Source organism: Girardinichthys multiradiatus, chromosome X (assembly GCF_021462225.1).
Source record: "Girardinichthys multiradiatus isolate DD_20200921_A chromosome X, DD_fGirMul_XY1, whole genome shotgun sequence".
In the NCBI taxonomy this organism is placed as follows: domain Eukaryota; kingdom Metazoa; phylum Chordata; class Actinopteri; order Cyprinodontiformes; family Goodeidae; genus Girardinichthys; species Girardinichthys multiradiatus.
Genome location: NC_061817.1, coordinates 31,612,365 through 31,635,073, shown reverse-complemented (window position 1 = coordinate 31,635,073; position 22,709 = coordinate 31,612,365). Strand labels below are relative to the sequence as shown.

At 40.1% G+C, this 22,709-nt stretch overlaps 1 protein-coding gene across 1 annotated transcript in view; it reads right to left on the bottom strand.

The window, feature by feature from the left end:
• LOC124863606 (synaptic vesicle membrane protein VAT-1 homolog) overlaps positions 1–22,709 on the bottom strand; it is a 39,912-nt gene that overhangs the window by 12,943 nt on the left and 4,260 nt on the right. Inside the window, exons 2-5 of the mRNA XM_047358059.1 lie at positions 19,421–19,628; positions 6,893–7,063; positions 5,748–5,837; positions 3,117–3,358 (exon numbers count right to left, since the gene is read on the bottom strand). Of these exons, the coding sequence (XP_047214015.1) occupies positions 3,117–3,358; positions 5,748–5,837; positions 6,893–7,063; positions 19,421–19,628 (711 nt within the window). The remainder of the gene's footprint in view (positions 1–3,116; positions 3,359–5,747; positions 5,838–6,892; positions 7,064–19,420; positions 19,629–22,709) is intronic.

Below are 22,709 nucleotides of genomic sequence, written 5' to 3'. Positions count from 1 at the left end.
ATGCTAGACCTCATGTGGCTGGAGTGTGTCAGCAGTTCCTGCAAGATGAAGACATTGTACCCATGGACCTATGGACCCAGACCTGAATCCGATTGAGCACATCTGGGACATCATGTCTCGCTCCATCCACCAACGTCATGTTGCACCACATACTGTCCAGGAGTTGGCGGATGCTTTAGTCCAGGTCTGGGAGGAGATCCTTCAGGAGACCATCCGTCGTCTCGTCAGGAGCATGACCAGGCGTTGTAGGGAAGTCATACACAATACTGAGCCTCAGTTTGACTTGTTTTAAGGACATTACATCAAAGTTGGATCAGCCTGTAGTGTGTTTTTCCACTTTAATTCTGTGTGTGACTCCAAATCCAGGCCTCCATTGGTTAATACATTTGATTTCCATTGATGATTTTTGTGTAATTTTGTTGTCGGCACATTCAACTTTGTACAGAACAAAGTATTTAATGAGAATATTTCATTCATTCAGATCTAGGATGTGTTATTTGAGTGTTCCCTTTATTTGTTTGAGCAGTGTATTTTGATCAGTTGCATGTATAAAAACATGTTTCATTATACATTGTACTATGCATAACTGTGCATATAACAGACAAATTATTATTAATATTATAATCATTTAGTGTGGTATTCTCTAGCATCCCCTTTAACAGGGAGGGTCACACAGGTGTGCTAAATAGAGCCAGGTTGGTTTGGGTTGCTATTTTCCTTTCATAACTCACACTGAGCATGCTTCTGCTGGAGGTTTCTTCCTGTTAAAAAAGAGTTTTCCTTTCCACTGTCGCTACATGCATGCTCGGCATGAGGGATTGCTGCAAAATCAATGACACAATGGAAGAAACTGTCCACTGTCGCCAAATGCTCGCACAGGAGAAGTGAATGCTGCAAGTCAGTGACTCGATGCAATCGTCTGGATTTCATTAGATAGAAAACAGTATAACCAATTTGAACAATACATTGAATTTGACTGCATAATTTGATAACTAAGATCATTTTGGAATGTACAGTACAGACCAAAAGTTTGGACACACCTTCTCATTCAAAGAGTTGTCTTTATTTTCATGACTATGAATATTGTAGATTCACACTGAAGGCATCAAAACTATGAATTAACACATGTGGAATTATATACTGAACAAAAAAGTGTGAAACAACTGAAAATATGTCTTATATTCTAGGTTCTTCAAAGTAGCCACCTTTTGCTTTGATTACTGCTCTGCACACTCTTGGCATTTTGTTGATGAGCTTCAACAGGAAGTCACCTGAAATGGTTTTCACTTCACAGGTGTGCCCTGTCAGATTTAATAAGTGGGATTTCAAGCCTTATAAATGGGGTTGAGACCATCAGTTGTGTTGTGCAGGAGGTGGATACAGTACACAGCTGATAGTCCTACTGAATAGACTGTTAGAATTTGTATTATGGCAAGAAAAAAGCAGCTAAGTAAAGAAAAACGAGTGGCCATCATTACTTTAAGAAATGAAGGTCAGTCAGTCCGAACAATTGGGAAAACTTTGAAAGTGTCCCTAAGTGCAGTTGCAAAAACCATCAAGCGCTACAAAGAAACTGGCTCACATGAGGACCGCCCCAGGAAAGGAAGACAAAGAGTCACCTCTGCTGCGGACGATAAATTCATCCGAGTCACCAGCCTCAGAAATCGCAGGTTAACAGCAACTCAGATTAGAGAACAGGTCAATGCCACACAGAGTTCTAGCAGCAGACACATCTCTAGAACAACTGTTAAGAGGAGACTGTGTGAATCAGGCCTTCATGGTAAAATAGCTGCTAGGAAACCACTGCTGAGGACAGGCAACAAGCAGAAGAGACTTGTTTGGGCTAAAGAACACAAGGAATGGACATTAGACCAGTGGAAATCTGTGCTTTGTTCTGATGAGTCCAAGTTTGAGATCTTTGGTTCCAACCACCGTGTCTTTGTGCGGCGCAGAATAGGTGAACGGATGGACTCTACATGCCTGGTTCCCACTGTGAAGCATGGAGGAGGAGGTGTGATGGTGTGGGGGTGCTTTGCTGATGACACTGTTGGGGATTTATTCAAAATTGAAGGCATACTGAACCAGCATGGCTACCACAGCATCTTGCAGCGGCATGCTATTCCATCCGGTTTGCGTTTAGTTGGACCATCATTTAGTTTTCAACAGGACAATGACCCCAAACACACCTCTAGGCTGTGTAAGGGCTATTTGACCAAGAAGGAGAGTGATGGGGTGCTGCGCCAGATGACCTTGCCTCCACAGTCACCGGACCTGAACCCAATCGAGATGGTTTAGGATGAGCTGTACCGCAGAGTGAAGGCAAAAGGGCCAACAAGTGCTAAGCATCTCTGGGAACTCCTTCAAGACTGTTGGAAAACCATTTCAGGTGACTTCCTCTTGAAGCTCATCAACAGAATGTCAAGAGTGTGCGGAGCAGTAATTAAAGCAAAAGGTGGCTACTTTGAAGAACCTAGAATATAAGACATATTTTCAGTTGTTTCACACTTTATTGTTCAGTATATAATTCCACATGTGTTAATTCATAGTTTTGATGCCTTCAGTGTGAATCTACAATATTCATAGTCATGAAAATAAAGAAAACTCTTTGAATTAGAAGGTGTGTCCAAACTTTTGGTCTGTACTGTATGTACGAACTTGAAATCTGTCTTGATTTCTTGATGATTTAATTGGCTTGACCTTTTTTTTTTGCAAATGTTTTGAATTGGCTCAATATAAATAAACTGATGAAATTGAATTAAATTTAATAACTGCTTTTTGTATTTACTCAGGCTATATTTGCCTTATAGACACATCTGTTAGATTTGAGCCATCTAAAGAAGACAAAAAAGAAAAAAAATCTTTGGAAGGGCTAATTCTTTATGTAGTACTTTTATACTGGTAACTTGTCGATGGCTAATTTTCACATATTTAAAATTCTTAAATATTTTGTGTGTCTTTTGCAAAGATTTTACACTCTAATGCCAGAAAATAGAGTACTTTTGTTATTCCTTGTTTGACAACTGATTTTTACAGGAAGCCTTCTTTGTTTTTGGAACACCCATAAACAAAAACACTGTAAACGTATGAGACAATGGCAAAAAAACAACAACACAAACCTGCTCCAGATGCCAGGTAGAGTCGATGCGGGGTTTGACTTTGCCCTGCTTGTAAAGATCCACGATGGTGTTCATGGCCTGGGTGATAAGCTCCATCTCCCCGTCCAGGTAGCCCAGGTGAAATCCGCATACGGACTTGTTGCCTTGAATAAGGCTGAGCGTGTGGATGGAGAACTGGTGGTACCAGTTCTTAGCCACGGCGATCAGGTTCTTCCTCTGACCCGCCAGCATGTTGGCTGCACCTGAAGGTAAAAAAGATCAAAGAACAGAGACATTTTCACTACATTAACTTTACATGGTGTATTTTAGCATTTGTTAGTGTACAGGTGTTAATATTGTGTTTATATTTATTTAAAAAAATAAAAAGTGGCGTTATTACAAGGTCACATCTCACTTATGCCATGAGAACCACCTGCTATTCTTTGTTTCCCCTCCATCTCTCAGTTGTTTCTCCCACTATTCTATCACCCTGAAAAACCTCTTTAGCACTTCAACTGTCACTGATATCACATCCTCCAATTCCCCTCCTTACGGGTTCACTTAACTCTCTCTCTACTCTCAATCTTTCCTTGGATTGGAGGAAAGGGGTGTGGTGTGTGGAGGGGTGGGTGAGAGTGATACGGACAAAGCATGCTCTGAGAGAACTGATGGACCCGGCCCGATGTATTCACACACATTCCAGGTTTCATGCGGATAGAACGCCCCATTGTTCCACCGTGCCTACTTCTAATAAGCTGGAGGAGAAGCAGCCCCGGGCAGAGAGACCATAGAGTCTGAACGGTTGAGGGTGGAGGGCACCATGCTGGGTAGCGGCTTTCTGAGCAACATGCAAAAAAAAAGGCGAGGTCCTGTTCTCCGTGGAATCCGACCCAGCCCACTCAATGCATGCATTCAGATTGGCATTGTAACAGAAGGAGCGTAAAGGGCTTCCCACGGACGACACAGCACACTGAGCACATGGGCCTCCACAGAGAGGCCAATCCGCCAGCTAGAAAGCAGCTTTTACTCTGCAGCAAGTGTGAAACCCACAACTATACTATTTATTTACAACCATCTGAAAGGTCTCAGGAGAATGTTGTTGTTTTTTTTGGACAAAGTAGTTACAACTTTGTCTTTACTTTAAAAGTAAAAAATTTAATAGTGTGAATACTTTGGGATAAAATCCAGATATACTCCAAAGTGAAACAATGTAAAGAATTTGGTCTGATAATCCGAATATGTCACTGATCAGTATCTATCTCTATCGGTCTAGACTTTGAAGAGAGGTGTCTGCAAACTCTCTTCAAAGACTAGAGATAGTCAGCAGGCTTGAAAGAAAGACTTAAAGACATCATCCAGCAGTGCATATTTGTTCATTAAAATGTGTACACTGAAAATAAAAAAACAAAATAGGGTAATGACATATGCATTTCCACCTCAACTGTTCTCAAAATACAAAGATTATAAACAAAAACAAAAAAACAAAAGGAAAAATGTTTTTGCTTTTTGTGTATTTGTATTGATGACATCACAAGAGGCACAAGAATTTAACTGATCTGCTGGTATTAGCAAAAACTATGATCAACAAGTGACCTTTGACAGATTTTTGACAGATTCTAAGACATATGAGTTGTGTTTAAGTTTCAGGAGTTTCAACTGTAATGTCTTTGTGTCACAGTTTTAGCTACATTGACCCAAACCATGACGGATGCTGCCTTGGATGATGTTGTGCCACCACTAGTGCTAACAACTGCAGGCTTGTAGAATCAAGAAATCACCTAAATAGAACCTTTCTGACAACATGAAGCAGGCTAAAAGATTGGCAAAAGCAACTCATCATAATCCGATCTAAAGAAATAAAGTCATTGGCATCTTTCATTCTGTAAAGGGCCACACAGCTCAATCTAAGGCTTTGGAACTCCAGTGAATTACACTGAAAGCAATTATCCACAGATGAAGAAAACAGCAGCACTAAACCTTCTCAGGAGAGGCAGGCCATCCAAGAGGTAATAAAGATACCCAGAATAACATGTGAAGTCTGAACTTAAATCTAATTGAGATGCTTTGGCATGACCTTATACAAACCTTATAAAACTCTCGAATGTGGCTGAATAAAAATAGTTCCTCCACCCAAGGCATTACACAAGCAGTTATTAGATTTAGGGGGCAATTACATTTTCATATAGTGCTAGGTTGGCTGCTGCAGCCTTTCAAAGTACAAGTACACACCCTTGAAGGAGTTAGTTGATTAAAAACTTGCAAATAAAGAGGAAGAAACAGCAAGAAAAATACAAGTAGTCAGAGCTGTGCGCTGATTGGTTGCCTTTTGTCATGTAATCAAAGGCAGTGCAGGTTGTCTTTGGGAGGGAGGATGTTAACTTGATTAAAAAATATTTGGAACAGAATAACAAAACAAATAAAATTATTAACCACAACATGTTGCTCTGCAAGTAACACACTATATCCACGGTGAGTTTGATTGCTTTTACAAAAAGTCTGGCTAATAACTTTGAATCTGATCCATGTTTGAAATCTGGCCCATTATCTCATCAGCAAAACATAACATAAATGGCATTCACTAGAATTTAGTAATTCAGGCTATAATGTGTTTTTACAACTGATTATCTTTCAACTGAATTTATTTTCACTTACCATAGGTGATGAGCTTTCCCATAGGCTTTAGCAGATTGTAGGCCTTGTGGGTGTCTGATCCTCCGAGAGGGTCGAGCACAATGTCCAGCCCTGGGGCAGAGGAAACAAGCGGTGGAAGTTATCTCTGGTGTCAATTAATCAAGAGCAGCCCGCCAGGTCTCCTTAGTGGGCCCCTCTGCATGTCAAAGTTCACAAGGAGTAGCGAGTGTAGCCAAGCTGTTCCATGTTTACTCAAACCCATAAAGGAGGACAAGAGGAACCTAACCAAACCTTCCTATATGATTGTTTTTTCTATTCATGTCTGTCATCTGACAAGAGGGATGATGTGTCTCCCTGCTGCTATTATTTCAGTATAACAGTCCAGCTTCTGCACAGAGGTTGGACAATAGAGGTTTCCATTTGGCTTATTAATGTCCAACCATGTAGGTTCTGCCTTAATGATGTTCCTTCGTGCCACTGGGAACTCCCTAAATTGGGCTACCCCTCATTGCTCTGATAAACCCTGCTCCTATTGATTGCAGACGCTCACAGCAGGACTCTGCGTTGACCGGAGCACACATGAATTGACAGAGTTGAAGATAGAAGGGTTGGTGGTGACACATTGATCCAGACGTCTAATTGGATACACTCTGTGCAAACTGTCAGGTCCTGCTTTCAACCTACATATCTCCAATGTCTGCCTTACTCAGAAATGAGACAGGTTGGAGAGATGAGCTTCTGGGAAACAATATTTTTCTTTAAACAGCAAGAAGAGCATGACCTGGATGTTGTTTCATTTAGCTAAACTAAGGCATTTTTGTCAACTTCCTTGTAGCAATTTCAGCTACATAAAGTCATTCTTGCTACATTACTTGGAGCATATAGTGTCAGTGTTTGAAGAAAGGATTTTCCTTGGTGGGAAAATGACTCCCTGTGTGCTACCAGTCTGATGCGAATAACAGCCATCTGTGAGAAACTGAGAAAAACGGCACAGCATCTAACCATATCTAGAGTTTATCACACAAAGTATTACTTTGCACCATCTATTGTACTAATATCAAAATGCTTAATGTGATAAACAGTTTTTTTCTTAAGTGCATTCCTCTGTGGAAACAAAATCCAAATTTAGAACATTTAATCTTCGCGGATGCTTGTTTTTTTTTCACCTTTTGGACTGATCTTGCGAACTTCCTCCACATAGTCCCTGGTGCGATAGTCGATGGCATGCGTGACTCCACCCTGACTGATGGCCTCATGTTTGCTTGCTGACGCAGTGCCGAACACGGTCACATCTTTCACAGTCTTGCACAGCTGAGTGGCTGCAATGCCAACGCCACCTAAGGAGAGAAAGAAAACCCAGAATTTAAAACAAGAACATATAGAAACTAAATATAAAGTTAGATAAAGTGTAGGGACATACGCCTCTTACTTTTAACCTTTTATCTCCAGAGACTCTTGGCTCTCCAACTTCAGATGAACAACTGGATTTTATAATTTAGACAAAACGAATCCTCAGTTTAGTTGTTAGAGAGGCTTACTCAAAATGATTTTGACAGTCCAAACTGCTGTTGTACCGATTTGCTTGAATGAAAGCTATCATAACTGTGACTAAGTAATTATTGATACTCTGAAGCTGCACAAGTTCTGTCTCTCAGATGCAGTACAGAAAGTCCAGATTTGGTAAAACAATGTTTGCTCCCCTCGTCGACTTGTCACAGTAGTTAAACCAAATTTCACTTCTGATTGGGTGATCAGTCATTTGTGACGTCTCCTCTTCCAGAAGCATCGGCTGCCAAGCGGCTGTGCTGTTCAAGGACCACCACAGAACTGAACTCTTAAGGTAGCGTTTGTCCAAAGAAGCCAGACCAGATTAATTCACCAGGTCTGATCAACTGTTAAAAATTGCAGTTGTGCTAAATGCTTTCCCCCCCATTGTGTGATAAGCTAAACTGTCTGTGTTTGAGTGAAGCTCTACAAGATTCCCTTTTTGTTTTATAAACTCGGACAACATAACTTTTAACAAGCGCATCACCCAGTTCTAGTTACAAAGTGTGGAGTCTTCAGACATCAAAAAAATCCAGTGGCAAAGAAAGACTTGTACTGCTGGTTGGTTTTAAATGGTACCTTCAGCTGGTAATGTAGCTGTTTGTTTTGAAAGTGATTTGACAGTCACTCGTGGGTGTGGAAATGTGCATACAGGGAAACCAACTGAAAAGAGAGGTGAACAATTCATGGCTCCAGCCAAAAGTTAAGCAGCTTTCACTTTCCTGTTGCTGGGAGTCTTAGAGCAAAGGCTGACAGATTATCCTGGTAGCTCCAAAACTTGGGGCTGCAAAATTTTATTTTCTCTTCCTACTTTTAGTTTTAAATCAGCTTTATTTTTATAGAAAAAAACAGTTAGTCTTCCTCAATAAATACCTAGAGTAGAAATCTTTGTTCGGTAGAATAGTAGTTGTTTTTTTTTTGGTTTTAGTTCATAAGTAGCAAAAAGAAATAAATTGCTTAGTACGTTTTTTTTTCAATAGAAATACAAGTGCCACAATTCTTGCTTCAAAAGAACAAAATTGTATAACAATCTACAAGATGAATTTGAGTTTTGAAATGGACCTGACTGAGATATGAACATTTAAAGTTGCTGATATTTGCAACAAAGTATTTTGAGGAAAGACCTCCACAAAATGCATCTCAAAAAGAATTCCCATTCACCACATATTTTCAGAGCCAGGCAAATGTGATTTGTTATATTTATTGTGACAAAGAGTCAAGTCAATAATACAGTGGATGTGTTTTCGCTCAGGGGTATGTATGAGGCATATTAAACACAATCACATTACCCCAGCTGGCCTGGGGAAAGTAAACACCCACACAAAGACACATACATCCAGCTCTGGAGAAAGTAGCCATTGTCAATAATAAACCAAATTTTTCAAATTGTTCAACAACACAAATGTAGCTGTAACAGAAAAAAAATCTGCCACACTGTTCACGACTTTGAAAACAAAGTAGAAGTTTGGAATATTTGCGTTTTTCTTTGCAGTGTTTAAATGCCTTAGCCGATGTTTGCAGAAGGAACCGCTGCGAGAAGTAATAGGTTACCGATAAGCAAGTGGGTTGTTTGAAATGGAGGCTGACTGGAGGGGCTGGGGCAGAAAGGCATCTATAAAGGTCATTCATGCCTGACCAGGAAAGAACACATCTTATCTAATACCAGAGAGACTAAAGAAGCACAGAACAGGAGCTGCATTTCATAGCATTTACATTTACTGGTATAATAAGGATGTTTGAGAAAAATAAATAAAATTGCCAACCAGGAAATTAAAGAAAATCCTTTGAACATTTGGTTAAACCGATGTATCTGAGTTTATGCATTCTGTGTGAAGAATATTGTGTTGTTTTCTTGCATGCATGACAGCTTTCAGGAGAGAATCTTGTGTACTGCATGACACTGGTGCACCTCTTGTCCCTTCGTCTAAACATAAATGTTTCTGAGCCAGTGAGCCTGTCTGATAGCAAACATCTTCACCAAATCCAGGCAGTTTCTCTCTGTGGCAGCATGACTGCATAAAAACACAAAAAACAAACAGCACTGTCTTCATAAGACATAAATACATAGTGAGTCTGATATTTTACTGATATTATTCAGAGCAATTAAATGATATCTGTGCAAGAATTGGGTAGATAAAGCAGTTCTGTGGTAGCGCAGGTCCCTGTAAGATGAACAGGCCATGCTGCATCACCATAATCACGCCTGTTGACAGTGTTAATATAGCTGAAGAGAAAACAAAACTCAAGGCTGTTGCTCTTGGATGCGTGTAACAGCAACCGTCTCTCAGCGCTCTCAGTGAGAAAACCAAGTTTGTGTTGCCAAGGTAACCTCAGCCAAATTGCCAGCAATGACTGAGCAAAGGGAACCATTTTGTCTCATTGACTGCTCTTCCTTTGGGCACGCAAGCGAAACAATCGCGAGTTTGTCAGCAGTTCATTTTTGACAGCTACAGCTGGGCATTTTGTTTGTCTGAAGAACCCGTTTGAAAAAGGCAGTGTATTAATAATGAGTATAAGACATAAATATATGAATATGAGCAGTCATTTATGTAACTTAGAACAGAAGACAGAAACAGTCTGAGAAAAAGTATTTTTTACCATATGGCTTTGTCAAACAGTAACATCCATCATGTACAGGTATTTAAAAGTATCCAACAGGAATGATGCATCATTAATCTTATATGCTCACAAGCACCGATTGACATTTCGATATCTAAACTAAAGTAGGTGTCATAAACTCAGTGATCTGCCTTCTGCTACAGTTTTATGGGGCAATGTAGGGGAAAATGCAGAAATCACTTTTCTTTTGTATTTACTTTGCAAAATATTACTTTGCAAATGTAGAAAAGAGAACTTGTTGCAGTACCTTACGAAATTATTTATAGGCATTTTTGTTTGATTGACAAACAAAGTAGCACATAATTGTTTTGTAGAAGGTAATGATATACGGTTTTCTCATGTCTTTATAAATACAAATGTGAAAAGTGTAGCATGCATTTTTATCTAGGCCCACTGGGTCAATATTTTATTGAACAATATTTCCTTACATTGAGAGACTGAAATAATTTTGCCAATTCTCAGTCGGATTGGAGGGAACGTGTCTGAACAGCATTTTGAGTCCTGCCACAAATTCTTGATTGGATCTAGGTTTGGACCTAGACTAGGCAGTTTCAACTCATGTGTATGCGTAAATCTAGACGGGTGGTTCTCAGTCGTGGCCCTCATTACCCACAGACAGATGCTCCCACCTGAACCTCTGCAGCTCCTCCAGAGTTACAATGGCTCTTTTTGTTATTTTGCTGATTAATGGTCTCCTTGCCCAGCTGGCTGTCAGTTTAGGTGGATGTCCATGTCTTGGTAGGTTTGCAGTTGCTAGCATTGGATTAGATCGGATTCAGATATTGGATTAAAAAGTGCTCAGTAACATGTTCAAAGTTTGGAATATTATTTATATAACCTAACAATGATTTAAACATCTCTACAGAGGTATCCCTGACCTATCTGTTGTGTTCCTTTGTCTTCACGATGCCGTTGGTTCACCAATGTTCTCCAACAAACCTATGAAGCCTTCACAGAACAGTTGGATCTATAGTGAGATTAAACTACAAGCAAGTGACTTCTAAAGGAAATTGGTCGCACAGGAATTAATGTAGAGGTATCAGTATAAATCAGCTGAATCCATTTGCATGCTACACTTTCCAGATTTGTATTTATAAAATCGTAAATATATAAAATATGTGTAAAATATGCATCATTGTCTTTCACTTCACAAATATGCACATCTTTGTGGTGGTCTGTTGCTGCAATGTCATAAGGTGTGAATAAGGGGTATGAATACCTTTATGTGTCACTGTAAATTATATTGCAACTGTTTTTAATCAAAAGCCTGAAGAATGTACCCTTTTCTGAATCCCATGGGAACAAACCCCTGATCTCCAATCACAAGATTGGGGAACTGTGCCAAGAACCTCCTCAGTCCTCTCACCACAGATCAGACACAGACATCCATACATACACACATCACAAAGGCGAGATAAACTTTAAACATTTCCAGTTAGCTGCTGGTATCTGCTAATCTTTACAAATATGAAAAGATTAAAATATTAGCCTTCAGTTCCTGCATTTACTTATTTTACCCGATTTACATTTTTCCCAGCATATCCTTAGAGTAGAACCATATCTCTTTGGAGGTTATGGCTTAAAACCAGCCATAAATACGAAAAATGAATAAGAAATATAAATGTAAGCAAATACTTGCTGCTATTTGCTGTTGTTCTCCTGGTGAAATGTAAGTGTTTGCACTTGGAAATAAGGACGACTCCAACATCATCCACTTAGACAGAGCACAGAGGAGTTTTGTCTTCCCCCACAATCCTTACATTCTCGCAATTTGGCACAAATTGTGCTCAATAACATGGCTATTAGGAGGAATAGGAATTTTCTCCTAAAAACACAGAAGGAATCCAGATTGACACTAAGGTCACTATTCTTGCTCCACAGCCAGTGCTTCATCAGAAGGTGAAGAAGGGTGGAATAGATAGCATGTCCTAAAATCTGTGTTTATTGGCTGAATAAAAGTGATGAACATTGTCATGGCAAGGTGCATGAGGCCTGCTGTGATCTCAGACGTTAGAGGTCAGACGGTTGCCATATTGTTACTGTCAACACGAGGAGCAGAATATTGGTTTTTCATCTCAGAACTCCATGTTTTTTTTCCTTTTCTTTTACATATTTCTGCAACATATTTGCACATATTTGCACATTTCCACTTTCTTAACCTATCATTATGTTGTGGTGTTGGCTTGCAGAATGAATAAAATAAAAACATGGAATAAAGCATCTCTTTTGAGCCAAACTCACAATGGACAAGTACATAAATGACCGTTTTATTGCAGGAGGAAAAGTTTTATCACTGATCTGAGTCCTTGTACAATGAGAGACGCTACAGTTGGCTGTTTGTCTTTTGAGATATTACACTGCATTATATAACCCTGTTGTTTTTCTTGGATGCCTGAGTGAGTGTGGGATTAAAACCCAGCTCAATGTGCTCTCTTTCTGAAGGTGATTTTCATAGAGGAAGTCCATTTTTAGTTACACTGTGAGTGAAAGAGGCGCTTGTAATTTCCTCCGTAAGCATTCTCATATCGTATGACACAAATAAAAACCACAATCCACAGAAAATTAATATTACAGAACTGAATGCAGAAATAAACATGAACAAAGTTCTTCCCATCTTAAACCTGGCTGCAAAATGAACCCGAGCTGTTGCACACACAAACAGGTGTCCTAACAAAGGCTTCGCATGCACCTGTGATTATGTGGTAGCGGGTAGGGCGGAGGTAGACGGGGTCATTTGTCAACGACTGCAGCAATGAAAGCGCGAACGAGCAATGTGATTGGAGGGGTAGGTTGGAGGTTGCCCTGGTTTCCTTCCACTATCAGCGCAGCTGATCTGCCGCCGGCGATGGCAGGCCCAGGGAATGCAGAAACGGTTCAACCACGCAGCCCAGACTCCTGCTCAGTGGTCAGAGCGGATTAGCATTCTCTAAGTCAGCAGACAGACTGCGAGGAGAGGAAATCATTCTTAGACACTTTTATCAAAGTTTAAGGAAGAACTACATCCCTAGAGTTGTAAGTACAAATGAGCTGAAATGAAGAAGAGACTAAATAATGAATGAGAATAATAACACATCAAGTACTCATGGGAGACAAACAACAGATAGACCGTTTAATTTTACTTCCTGTAGGAAACACAACATACTTTTGAATCATTCGACCCTAAAAGCATCTTTGGCTTGTGATTTTTCCAGCACATCTGCAATCAGCTATACACAGAAGAAAGAAATGCCTGAGGCCTGCCTGCAGGTTTGACAGCAAGCATAAACATCCACACCAGAATACAATTCTCATTTAACAGAACCAAGACATCCAGCCACCTGTCGCACCCACTGTAGTTTAATTTGATGTATAGGGTGGTAGGATAGGCGCATTCAAAGCAAACACACAGCAAATACAGTGCTGACCACATTTATTGTTACTTCTAGTAAGATGTGTAAAAAGCCTTGAAGTAAATTTATATTCTTATTTATATCAGAAGGATGATCTTGATCTGGAACATTTCATAAAAATGCAGTCTTTATTTGAATCTATTTTTTTATTTTTACTTAGCCATGTTTTGTAACATTTTCAAGTTTGAAGGAAACAGGCAGATCTTCCTCTGTGCAAGATCTAGATCCTGGACAGATTTCCAAAGAATTTAGATGGAGACTGAAACGTCTAAGTAGGACAGCTGTTTATGTGTCTGGTGAACCATTTTTGTGTTAATTTGGCCATATGTTTTGCTCAAAATCCATTGATGACCCATTTTCAGTTTACTGGCAGTCTATCACACTTGTATATTAAAAGTTCGGGTATTTCAAAGAATTCATGTTGTCAGAAACGCTCTAACAAGAGCCAGAGCCGTTGGAAAAAAAAACAGGTCCACAGCATCACGGTTCCACCACCAAACTTTAAACTTTTTCCACATATTCGTCCTTGGTTTGACAAATTTGGTCTAATCTCCAAAGCTCGTGGTCACAGTAGCATTTAGCAAACACATATTTACAATCTGGTCAGAAAAGTAAAGTTTAAATGTAATCACATGAGAAGTGCAATCAGAGCTCAGATTTGAGTAGTTTCAAGCAAATGAGTCAAGCAGGAAAGGACTGTGTTTTAGTAAATAAAAATACTTTAAAGATTTCTAAACTGCAAAGAACTGCAAATTACTTCTACAACCAGTCGCTCTAGCTCTGCAGATTACCATTAATATGGATTAAACCCTTCAGCTGAGACCACCTGCAGTAGCTGGAAGCCTCTCGGTTTAAAACTAGAATGCTAATCTTCAGCGTAACCCAGTAACTTTATCCAAAACCTCGAGATTTCAACCAGAAGGAGCTAATTAGTGGAAGGAAAAATTTCTAACATACAAATGTCAAACATACAGATTTATGGGTGGTTTTTACTGATAATATTATTTAGCAAACCAAAGCACCTTACATAACTTTGGCGAGAGGAAGTCAAAACCTGAAGGGTATGTAATCCTAATCAAATTTTCCATTCCCCATCTGCAGTATGACAGCACTTCATGCTGGTCTGGATTTACTCCAGAGCTAATAAATTAAGCAGAACCGGACGTCATCTTTGTAAGCAGCGGGTTCCCATATGCATGCAGGAATTTGTAGTGTGGGTGTGGTGGCTTGGTTTGGCGGGCCGGGCCTAATAAACTTCAGGACCAGTTCAGGGAGAGGTCAGAGGAAAAACAGTTGGCCGTGTACAGTGGAAGACCCACAAGATACATCCAAATGTCATCCAGCTTCCCTCTCTGCCCCAACCCCTGGGGGAAAACAAAAGGGGAAACATGCATACGTTCCCAGATAATGAGGACCTCGGCACGGATATGAGCCAGGGTCACGGGGAGGGAGACGAGGTCACGGAGGGCTGGAGAGGTGGGGAGGCGGGCAGTGGAGGATGCAGATGTGTGGTGCGGTGGAGAGGAGAGGCACGATGGGAGGAAATACAAGAAGCTATTGTTTGGAGAGAAAAGACAGGAGCGGAGCCACGAGAGAGGCAGCTGAGGATTATTCACCACATACATCCAGAACATGAGTCCTTCCCAACCAGTCACCTGATCCTGATTGGGAAAGGTCACTATACTTTTCAGAAAGGGATGCAGTTCGTGTTGATGTGACATTACCTGCAATTGTAGAACAATGGAAAGGCTAGAGGCAACTAAAGGGTGACCTATCATCTGTCTGCAAAGGTTTTCACCACAGAGTTCAACAAGGTATTTGAAGGGTGGAGAAGCAAATAAGACTTTGCAATGGATAGTAAAAAGTAATCTGCAAAATCCATGGCTCAAATGTTTGTACTGGAACCACTGGATGTACTTTAACTCTCTTAGGTGGAGGAAGTTTTTGCATTTATTATTTAAATGGAAGCAAATTACAGTGTCAGGAAAAATCTGTTAATGTTGTCACATTTAAATGTCTGAGATCTTCAAACAAATTCAATATCAGACTAAGACACCCTGGGCAAATACAAACTGCTTTATGGAAAACCTGTTCCAAACCAACCGGGCACTATGTAAAAAAGTTGTTTCCTTTGCAAACCTCACAACCAGTTGTGTCACACTTGGTGGCAACAACTGCAATCCCATGTTTGTGATGATTGGCAATCAGTCCATTCTCGTTCTTTAGAGGAATTTCGGCCCACTCTTCTTTGCAGAGGTCATAGTTTTGAATGAAACAATATTACACCCGTTTATGTCTTATTTTTATGAAATCCAACTAAAATTTGGAAAGAAGATGAAGTTTTCAGGTTTATTGTGCTTCATAAACAAGGAGAAAACTTTAGAATCTTCTGAATTTAACCTGTCCATCACTGGTTGACACAGACTAAAAGAAGTTTAGGTAATCTTTTCTGTTAAAATTTAAAATGACTAAACTTTTAAGTGAGAACAATCCCACAACTTAAAGTTCTTTTAATGAGAGGCATGAAGGCAGAGAAAGTGCCCTCAGTGACCCGAGGCTATATGGAGTGGTGTACCTTATTGTTGCAGTGCACAGCTGGTCAGCTGGCTGAAAGAAGGCTTTCAGTTGTTTTAAAATACTTACGGTCATGAAAAACGCAGACAGCCACTGTGTGGAAAGTAAAGCACAGGAACCAATTCATCTGGTTAGGGTAACATTGTCTAATATCTACAGTGGACAAGCAATGCACCAAATATCAGAAACTACACCAGGCCTGTGCTGCTAGTTCAGGAGCTTAACCAGCTAAAACTGGGTTCTTCTACTATATGTGTAACTCTATTAGAAGCAGAACAGTGAAAAAGTTTTATTTTGTTCACATTTATTTGCAAACTATTAGTGGGTTTCACACTCTTTTACTCTGTATTTTCTCTTAAGTTTATAAATCGAGATCAAAATAACAATAAAAACATGTTAGAAATAATTTATATATATATATATTATTCCAATTGTACTTTGTATTAGTGTTGTGAAGCACTTTGTGATCTGTGTCTTGAGAGGTGCTATATAAATAAAATTTTACTTACTTACTTACTTACTTATTGTCAATAAGTTCCATTATTGCAAGCAATAGGAATAATAGATTCTTTCCAGGTTTTAAATTAAAATATTTGTGTGAATACAGTGGCATCATAAAACTGTGGTATGAGGGTAACAAACTGTGGCAATCTCATATTGGCCCGTGGTTATCAGAAAAGTAAATATCTCCAATTTATTGTCTTTGCTTAAAGCTCTAAAAACCCATTATTTCTATTAAAAATGAAATGTTATTCCTCACCTTTAGAGAGGTGAGGAATAACCTCACCTCTGGGTGACTTTACAGAGTCCCAAATTACAGGATAATAATGTTAAACTAGCTCCAACTGATTTGTCCACTTGCTGGTTCTTTTGTGCACGTAAATCCTCTAATATTTGTACATTATCTTCGCTGATTGACAAACATGTTTTGAGATGAGGATAACTATTTTCTACTCCGTTTGTAATAAATGATCTTCTTAAATGAAAGCTTGAGGGGCTTTGGGGATTGAAAGAAGCCTGATTATTTCCCCAAAGTGATCAAATCAGTGAATGAATTTGTGTCTAGAACAATAAGATCAGCAATGAAACACAGAGCTCGGAGTCCGTGGCTGCAGCTATAAGAAGCTGTTTAAGGCCTTCAATGAAAAATCACACTGCATCAAATCATGATGAACACCACCGCACCCTGTGACTGGGGGTGAAAAAAACAAATCACTGCCTGCCTGTCTTCGGCACTACGGTTACTCCTCATCTGTGCAAATCGTTCGCAAGCTGATCTCATCCATGAGCTCACCATTTTATCTTTACTGAGCCGGAGCGCAAAATGTGTTCAGTAATGACAGACGCATAAATCTGCCACTCTTTGGTTGGTTGTACATCTTACTAAGTCTGGAAACAGCCTCATGAAGTGATGAAACCATTAAACCCCATACAGCAGGTAACACATGCTGACTTTGTAGCCTGGGTTGAGCTTCCCTAATTATTTTTAAGCATTGCTTCGCTAAATTACAGAACATAAATGCAAAAAGAAAAAGGAGCTAACCTCTTCTTGGAATGATTTTAAAATGAAAAACAGGAATGTGTGGAATTGGGGAAAGAGCAGTGGTGTTCCACATCATCATCATGTGATACTTAAGTCAAATAAATGTCAAATAAATATTCTTATGTAACTTCTAAGTACACATGGAGGGAATACAAGCACCATTATGAGTCAGAAATGATTATTTTTCAGTCAGAAAACTGGTTTACGAATTTCACTCCAAAACCTCGATTAACAATTACTTATACTGTTGCATAGTTCAATGTATTAAATTTAATTAATTAAATTTATAATTTCATTGAATTCTGACAAGCAAATCTACTTCTTTTGGTTCAGAAATAAAGGTAAGCCTGTCTGGCATTTCTTTCATATTATTACATATTATTATTATTACATATAGAGGCACAAACATTTAGCACAAACAACCCCCCCCGGTCACTAATCAGTGAACATCAGGAGCAACTTTGACAGAATCCTGGGAGGAACATCCTCTCCACACAGAGATCCAGGATCCAGCTCTTTGCGAACCCTAAGACGCTGGAAACCAATGTTTAGATCTGAAACGTTCTTTCAAACAACAGTACTAACAAACCTAGGAATATTAAAACAATTAAACAGCCTAGGCCTGTCTTTTTACAATGCTAATGTCTAAACAGCTGTAGAGAAAAAAATGGCAGTGTTCCCTGAGTAACAAGAGGTGATCCTCTGACTAAACCAGCAGGGGAAGGCGTCTTAAACCACATTTCCACAGTGTTCTTCCTATAGGGAACGTATTCTACACAGAACACTGCAGCATGTTTTCTCACAGGGGTGAATGACATCAATGGGATGATAAAGGCAAACATTTGGGATTCTTAGAACCACCATTCCCACAACTATAATGCACTTAGCTATTGCTGTAAATTGCAGAATGTTGCACTTACAAATTCACTCCTGTCAATGTGAAGGGACATACGCACCTGCACCAGCAGGCTCCCAAAGCTCCTTATTATTTTTTTGTTTCCCATCGAGAATAAGGCCAGATTTCATTATGTGCGGTGAGCCATTTACACCCACACGCACTGTCCCAAATGTAAATGCTCCATTCCATTCCTAGATCCTCCTGCACAAGAAAAGTGGGAATGAGAGGCAAAGGGATGATTTAGAGAAGAGGAACAATATACTTTAACTAACAAATTTCTTTTTCCAGCTGGCCTGACTGCATAAACACAGAAAAAATAAAAGCTCTCAGGCTCATTACGCCCCAAAACAGGTGTTTTCTATCCCTCAGTCCCCATCTTTCTCCCATCAACTCATCCTGAACTCTGACCTGAAAGCACAGGTGGCAGGTGTGCTTGCATTAGAGCAGTCATGCCAAGACTAAAACGCTGAACTACATCTCCCTCCAGTAAGGCGTGGAGCCTTTTCCAACAGCTTTAAGATAAATGGACAAACAGATGCATCTGCAAGAAGTGCAGAATAAGAAGAGGCCTCCAAACCTACAAGGTTGTAAACTTAATTCAGTTATAAAAGTTAGCTATTTTGTTTTAAAATCTCTGTTTTGCAGGGCATGACTTAATATTCATATATGTGTTGCAGATGCTAACTACAATATGGCAATATTGCTACTGCAAAATGGCAGACAAGAGGATCCTGCAGAATATAGTGAGGGAACCTGAAGGGGTCATTAGTGTTCCTGGATCTGCTTCAGTGCTGCTGCAGGAACAGGGCTCCATACAATGCTTAGCTGCTTTTGAGATGATGCACTTTATATCATAACACTGATTTTTTATTTTCATGCAGTATTGTTTTTATAAACCTGTGTTTAATCTTTTAATATTTTTTAAAATGATCCCAGAGAAATGCTGTCAACCATTTACTGTACAATATAATGAAAACAAATTCAACGCACACAGTCAAAATAGTGAGAGAAAGCGATCACCCGTTGGTATTTAAATTTTCTTTTCATGTAATTTATGCATTTTTAGTTAATCCCTACACGACTCTATTACCAACTGACTGAAAACATGTTTGAGGCTGTACTTTACCTGCAGCAGCATGGATGAGGACGCTCTGGTTGGGCCGCAGGTTGCCAAAGTCAAACAGCATCAGGTAGGCGGTGATGTAGTTGACTGAGAGGGCAGCTGCCTCCTCAAAACTCATTCCCTCTGGGATAAGGAAGGTGTGGCCGGCTGGCACCACAGCCACCTCTTGCCACAACCCAAAGCGATTCAGCACCATCACCTTATCACCAACCTAAAAAACAAGACCGCAAAAGAAGAGGTGGGCTCAGTCAGAATCAGAAAACGAATGGCACTCAGTTGTTAAATCTGCAGACACAAAACTAGTTTTCATCCAGGTGGCTACTTTTAAATTTGTGAAAAGCATCTAAAAAGAAAATATATATATTTTGAGGAAGAAATTTAATAAGAGTTGTATGTTGGTGAAAAATTGGTTTGTGGAACAGCTCTTCTCACAGATCTGATTGGTGGAAAGACATTTTTCTTGGAGGGTCAGTATGCTATACAACAACTGTTGTCCTTCTGTGCATTTGTACATCTTGACATCATCTTTTCACAGTCCTTTTGTCACAGACAGGATATCACTGAATGCTGGAGAAACTTTTACAACATTTACATTAACAACAGTGTCTGTTACTTTGCAAAAACCGATAAATGGACAAAACAATCCAATAACTAATAATTAAAGCAGTGGTTCACAGGAGTTTTAACTGTCACTTTTCTAACTTCCTGTTTCAGCTAACTATGCAACAATGTTAACGCTCTTTGTGAGGAATACGTCTAACAACTCCCTTAGAGATAGGGTGAGGAGCTCGGCCATCCGGGATGGACTCGGAGTAGAGCTGCTGCTCCTCCACATCGAGAGGAGCCAGTTGGCTCGGGCATCTATACCGGATGCCTCCTGCAAGCCTTCCTCGAGAGGTGTTCCAGGCATGTCCCACCGGGAGGAGGCCCAGGGGACGGCCCAGGACACGCTGGAGGGACTATATCTCTCGGCTGGCCCGGGAACGCCTTGGGCTCCCCTCGGAGGAGCTGGAGGAGGTGTCTGGGGAGAGGGACGTCTGGGTGTCTCTGCTGAGTCTGCTGCCCCCGCGACCCGGTCCCAGATAAAGTGGGAGACGACAAGTACGAGTACGTCTAACAACATTTTTAGCATATTTGCTTTAAACAATTATTCATTATTTGCGGCTGCTTATATTATAGTAAAATACCTTCCAAGAAACTCATTTCCAGGTCATTCAACCTGCAAAACAACAGAACAAAGTAGGGCTGCAATATTAAGGAAAATATTTGATTGTGATACTATTGCTGAAAATCGCAATACTGATATTGCTTACATTTAACCCACATTCTCTGACACTTTTCTTTCTTTACAATTACACAATGTCCCCACCCAGCTCTGTGTGCTTTAGCATCTCAGCCAATAAAGATATACATTAGGTGTAGTAATTAAGGGCAGTTATAATCATTCTCAATCTTAAAATATAAAATTGATATGCTAAGTGTGACTGCATGACAACAAAATATAATATCCTACCAAATATTGCATCCAAGCAGTCCTTTGTGATTTTGTTGTTGCACAAAGTGATATAGCATGTTGACTGAGGTTTGATATATTGTGTAGCTGGAGTACAAAGATAGTACTTACTGTGCTTACTGTTTATTTGACACAAGTGTAAAAGATGCAAACTGTGTGGTAGGACTGGTAGGAATAGGAAATATTGTTTTGCTTAAAGCAACAGTGGACATGCAGAGGTGCAACAAGTTCATCTAGAGTCATAAAGATTCCCAGCAGAACAGAATTATTGAAGAAGGAAAATCCCCAAAACAACAAAACTCTGCTGTAGGAGAGTCAGATTTTTTTTAGCAATGCATTTTGCATTTACATTTTTGGCTACTTTAAAGTTTAAGAGCAACACGTTGAAACCTATGAATTCCCATCTGCTTTGCTCCCAACTTGTCCTTATCAAAGCAGGATCCTAAGATACACAACTGTCTCTTTCCAGAAGAATGAGCCATGATATAAACTTCCCCCCCAGCCCCTAAACCAGCCAATCGGGAGAACTCACTCGAGGGACACAGGAAACAGAGACGACAGCAGCATTATAACTCTCTTCCTGTTTTCTTCCTCCCCCCATATCCAGTCCTCCCAACATACCCTTCCCTCCCACCCTGTTTCCATTCTCCTCATTTTTTCTCCTCCCTTCTTTCTCTTTCATTTCCTGAGTCCTTTTCCTCTTACAACTTTAGAATATCTTACTTCCCCTACTCCAGTTTCCCCCCGTCTCATCCTGTCTGTCTTGGCTGGCGCTCCCTCTTTCATCCTGAGCTCCTCATTTTGTTGTCTTTTTTCCTCTCCCCCTTGTGAGGAGTGTCCCCCCATCCCTTCTTCCTCATCAGCGTAACAGGACAATGGGGCCCATCTTCTCCCCTGGCTTCTCTCCACTTATCAGCCTCCCTGCCAGATTCTTCCTCATGGCTGAGCATAAGACAAGCACTCTCCTCCTGGGAACAAACCCTCTCTCCACCCGGACCTCTCTAATGGTCTGGAGGGAGCCATGCGTCTCGCTGTCAATCCACTTCAATTAGAGAGATCTACGTCGCTTTCTTTCCGAGCCTTCATCTCACTGAGGCCGGGTCATTTGGTTTACTTCAAACTATATATTTTTATTTTGTTGCTGTGAATTAATTTCTTTATTCTGTTTGCATCTTTTTGTTGGAGTCTTCAAACTCATCAAGCTCATTGGATAGTTGGGGTGCAGTGCAATAAAAAAAATCTATATGCGGGGGAGTTCAGGCTTTCACAGGAAAAAATAAAACATGACTCACTCAGTCAAAAGGATCTGCCGCTATTCTTTCATGCCTATGCAAAGCATGTGAGTTACTGTCAGTCATTCAGACGCATTAGTAGGAACATTCAAAGCCAAGCAAAAAGGCCTTGTGACACTTTGGTTTCAACATCTTCACAGTGTGACACAGAGACAAGCAGTCACGTCTTGTATTTCCTCTCAGCCTTCTTTCTGAGCAGTCACGGTAGGGGTCAGGAGCAAGGGGGGAGGTCACCGAACAAAGACTCTTCCAGTTAACTGTATATGAATAGACTTAATCAGATGGTGATTCAATTTTGGGGTATGCAGGCCTCCGAGTCAATTGGCTTTGTAGTTCAGAGATTTGACAAGCTCAGCAAAAAAAAAATCATAAGGGTGAACAGATTTTTTAAGCAGTGTTTCTGAGTCAGGCTGAGGAAAAAGAGGTTAGGTGTAACTCTATTGAAGCTCACTCAGCTCCTGTGACGGACGGCCAAAGGTTAATATTT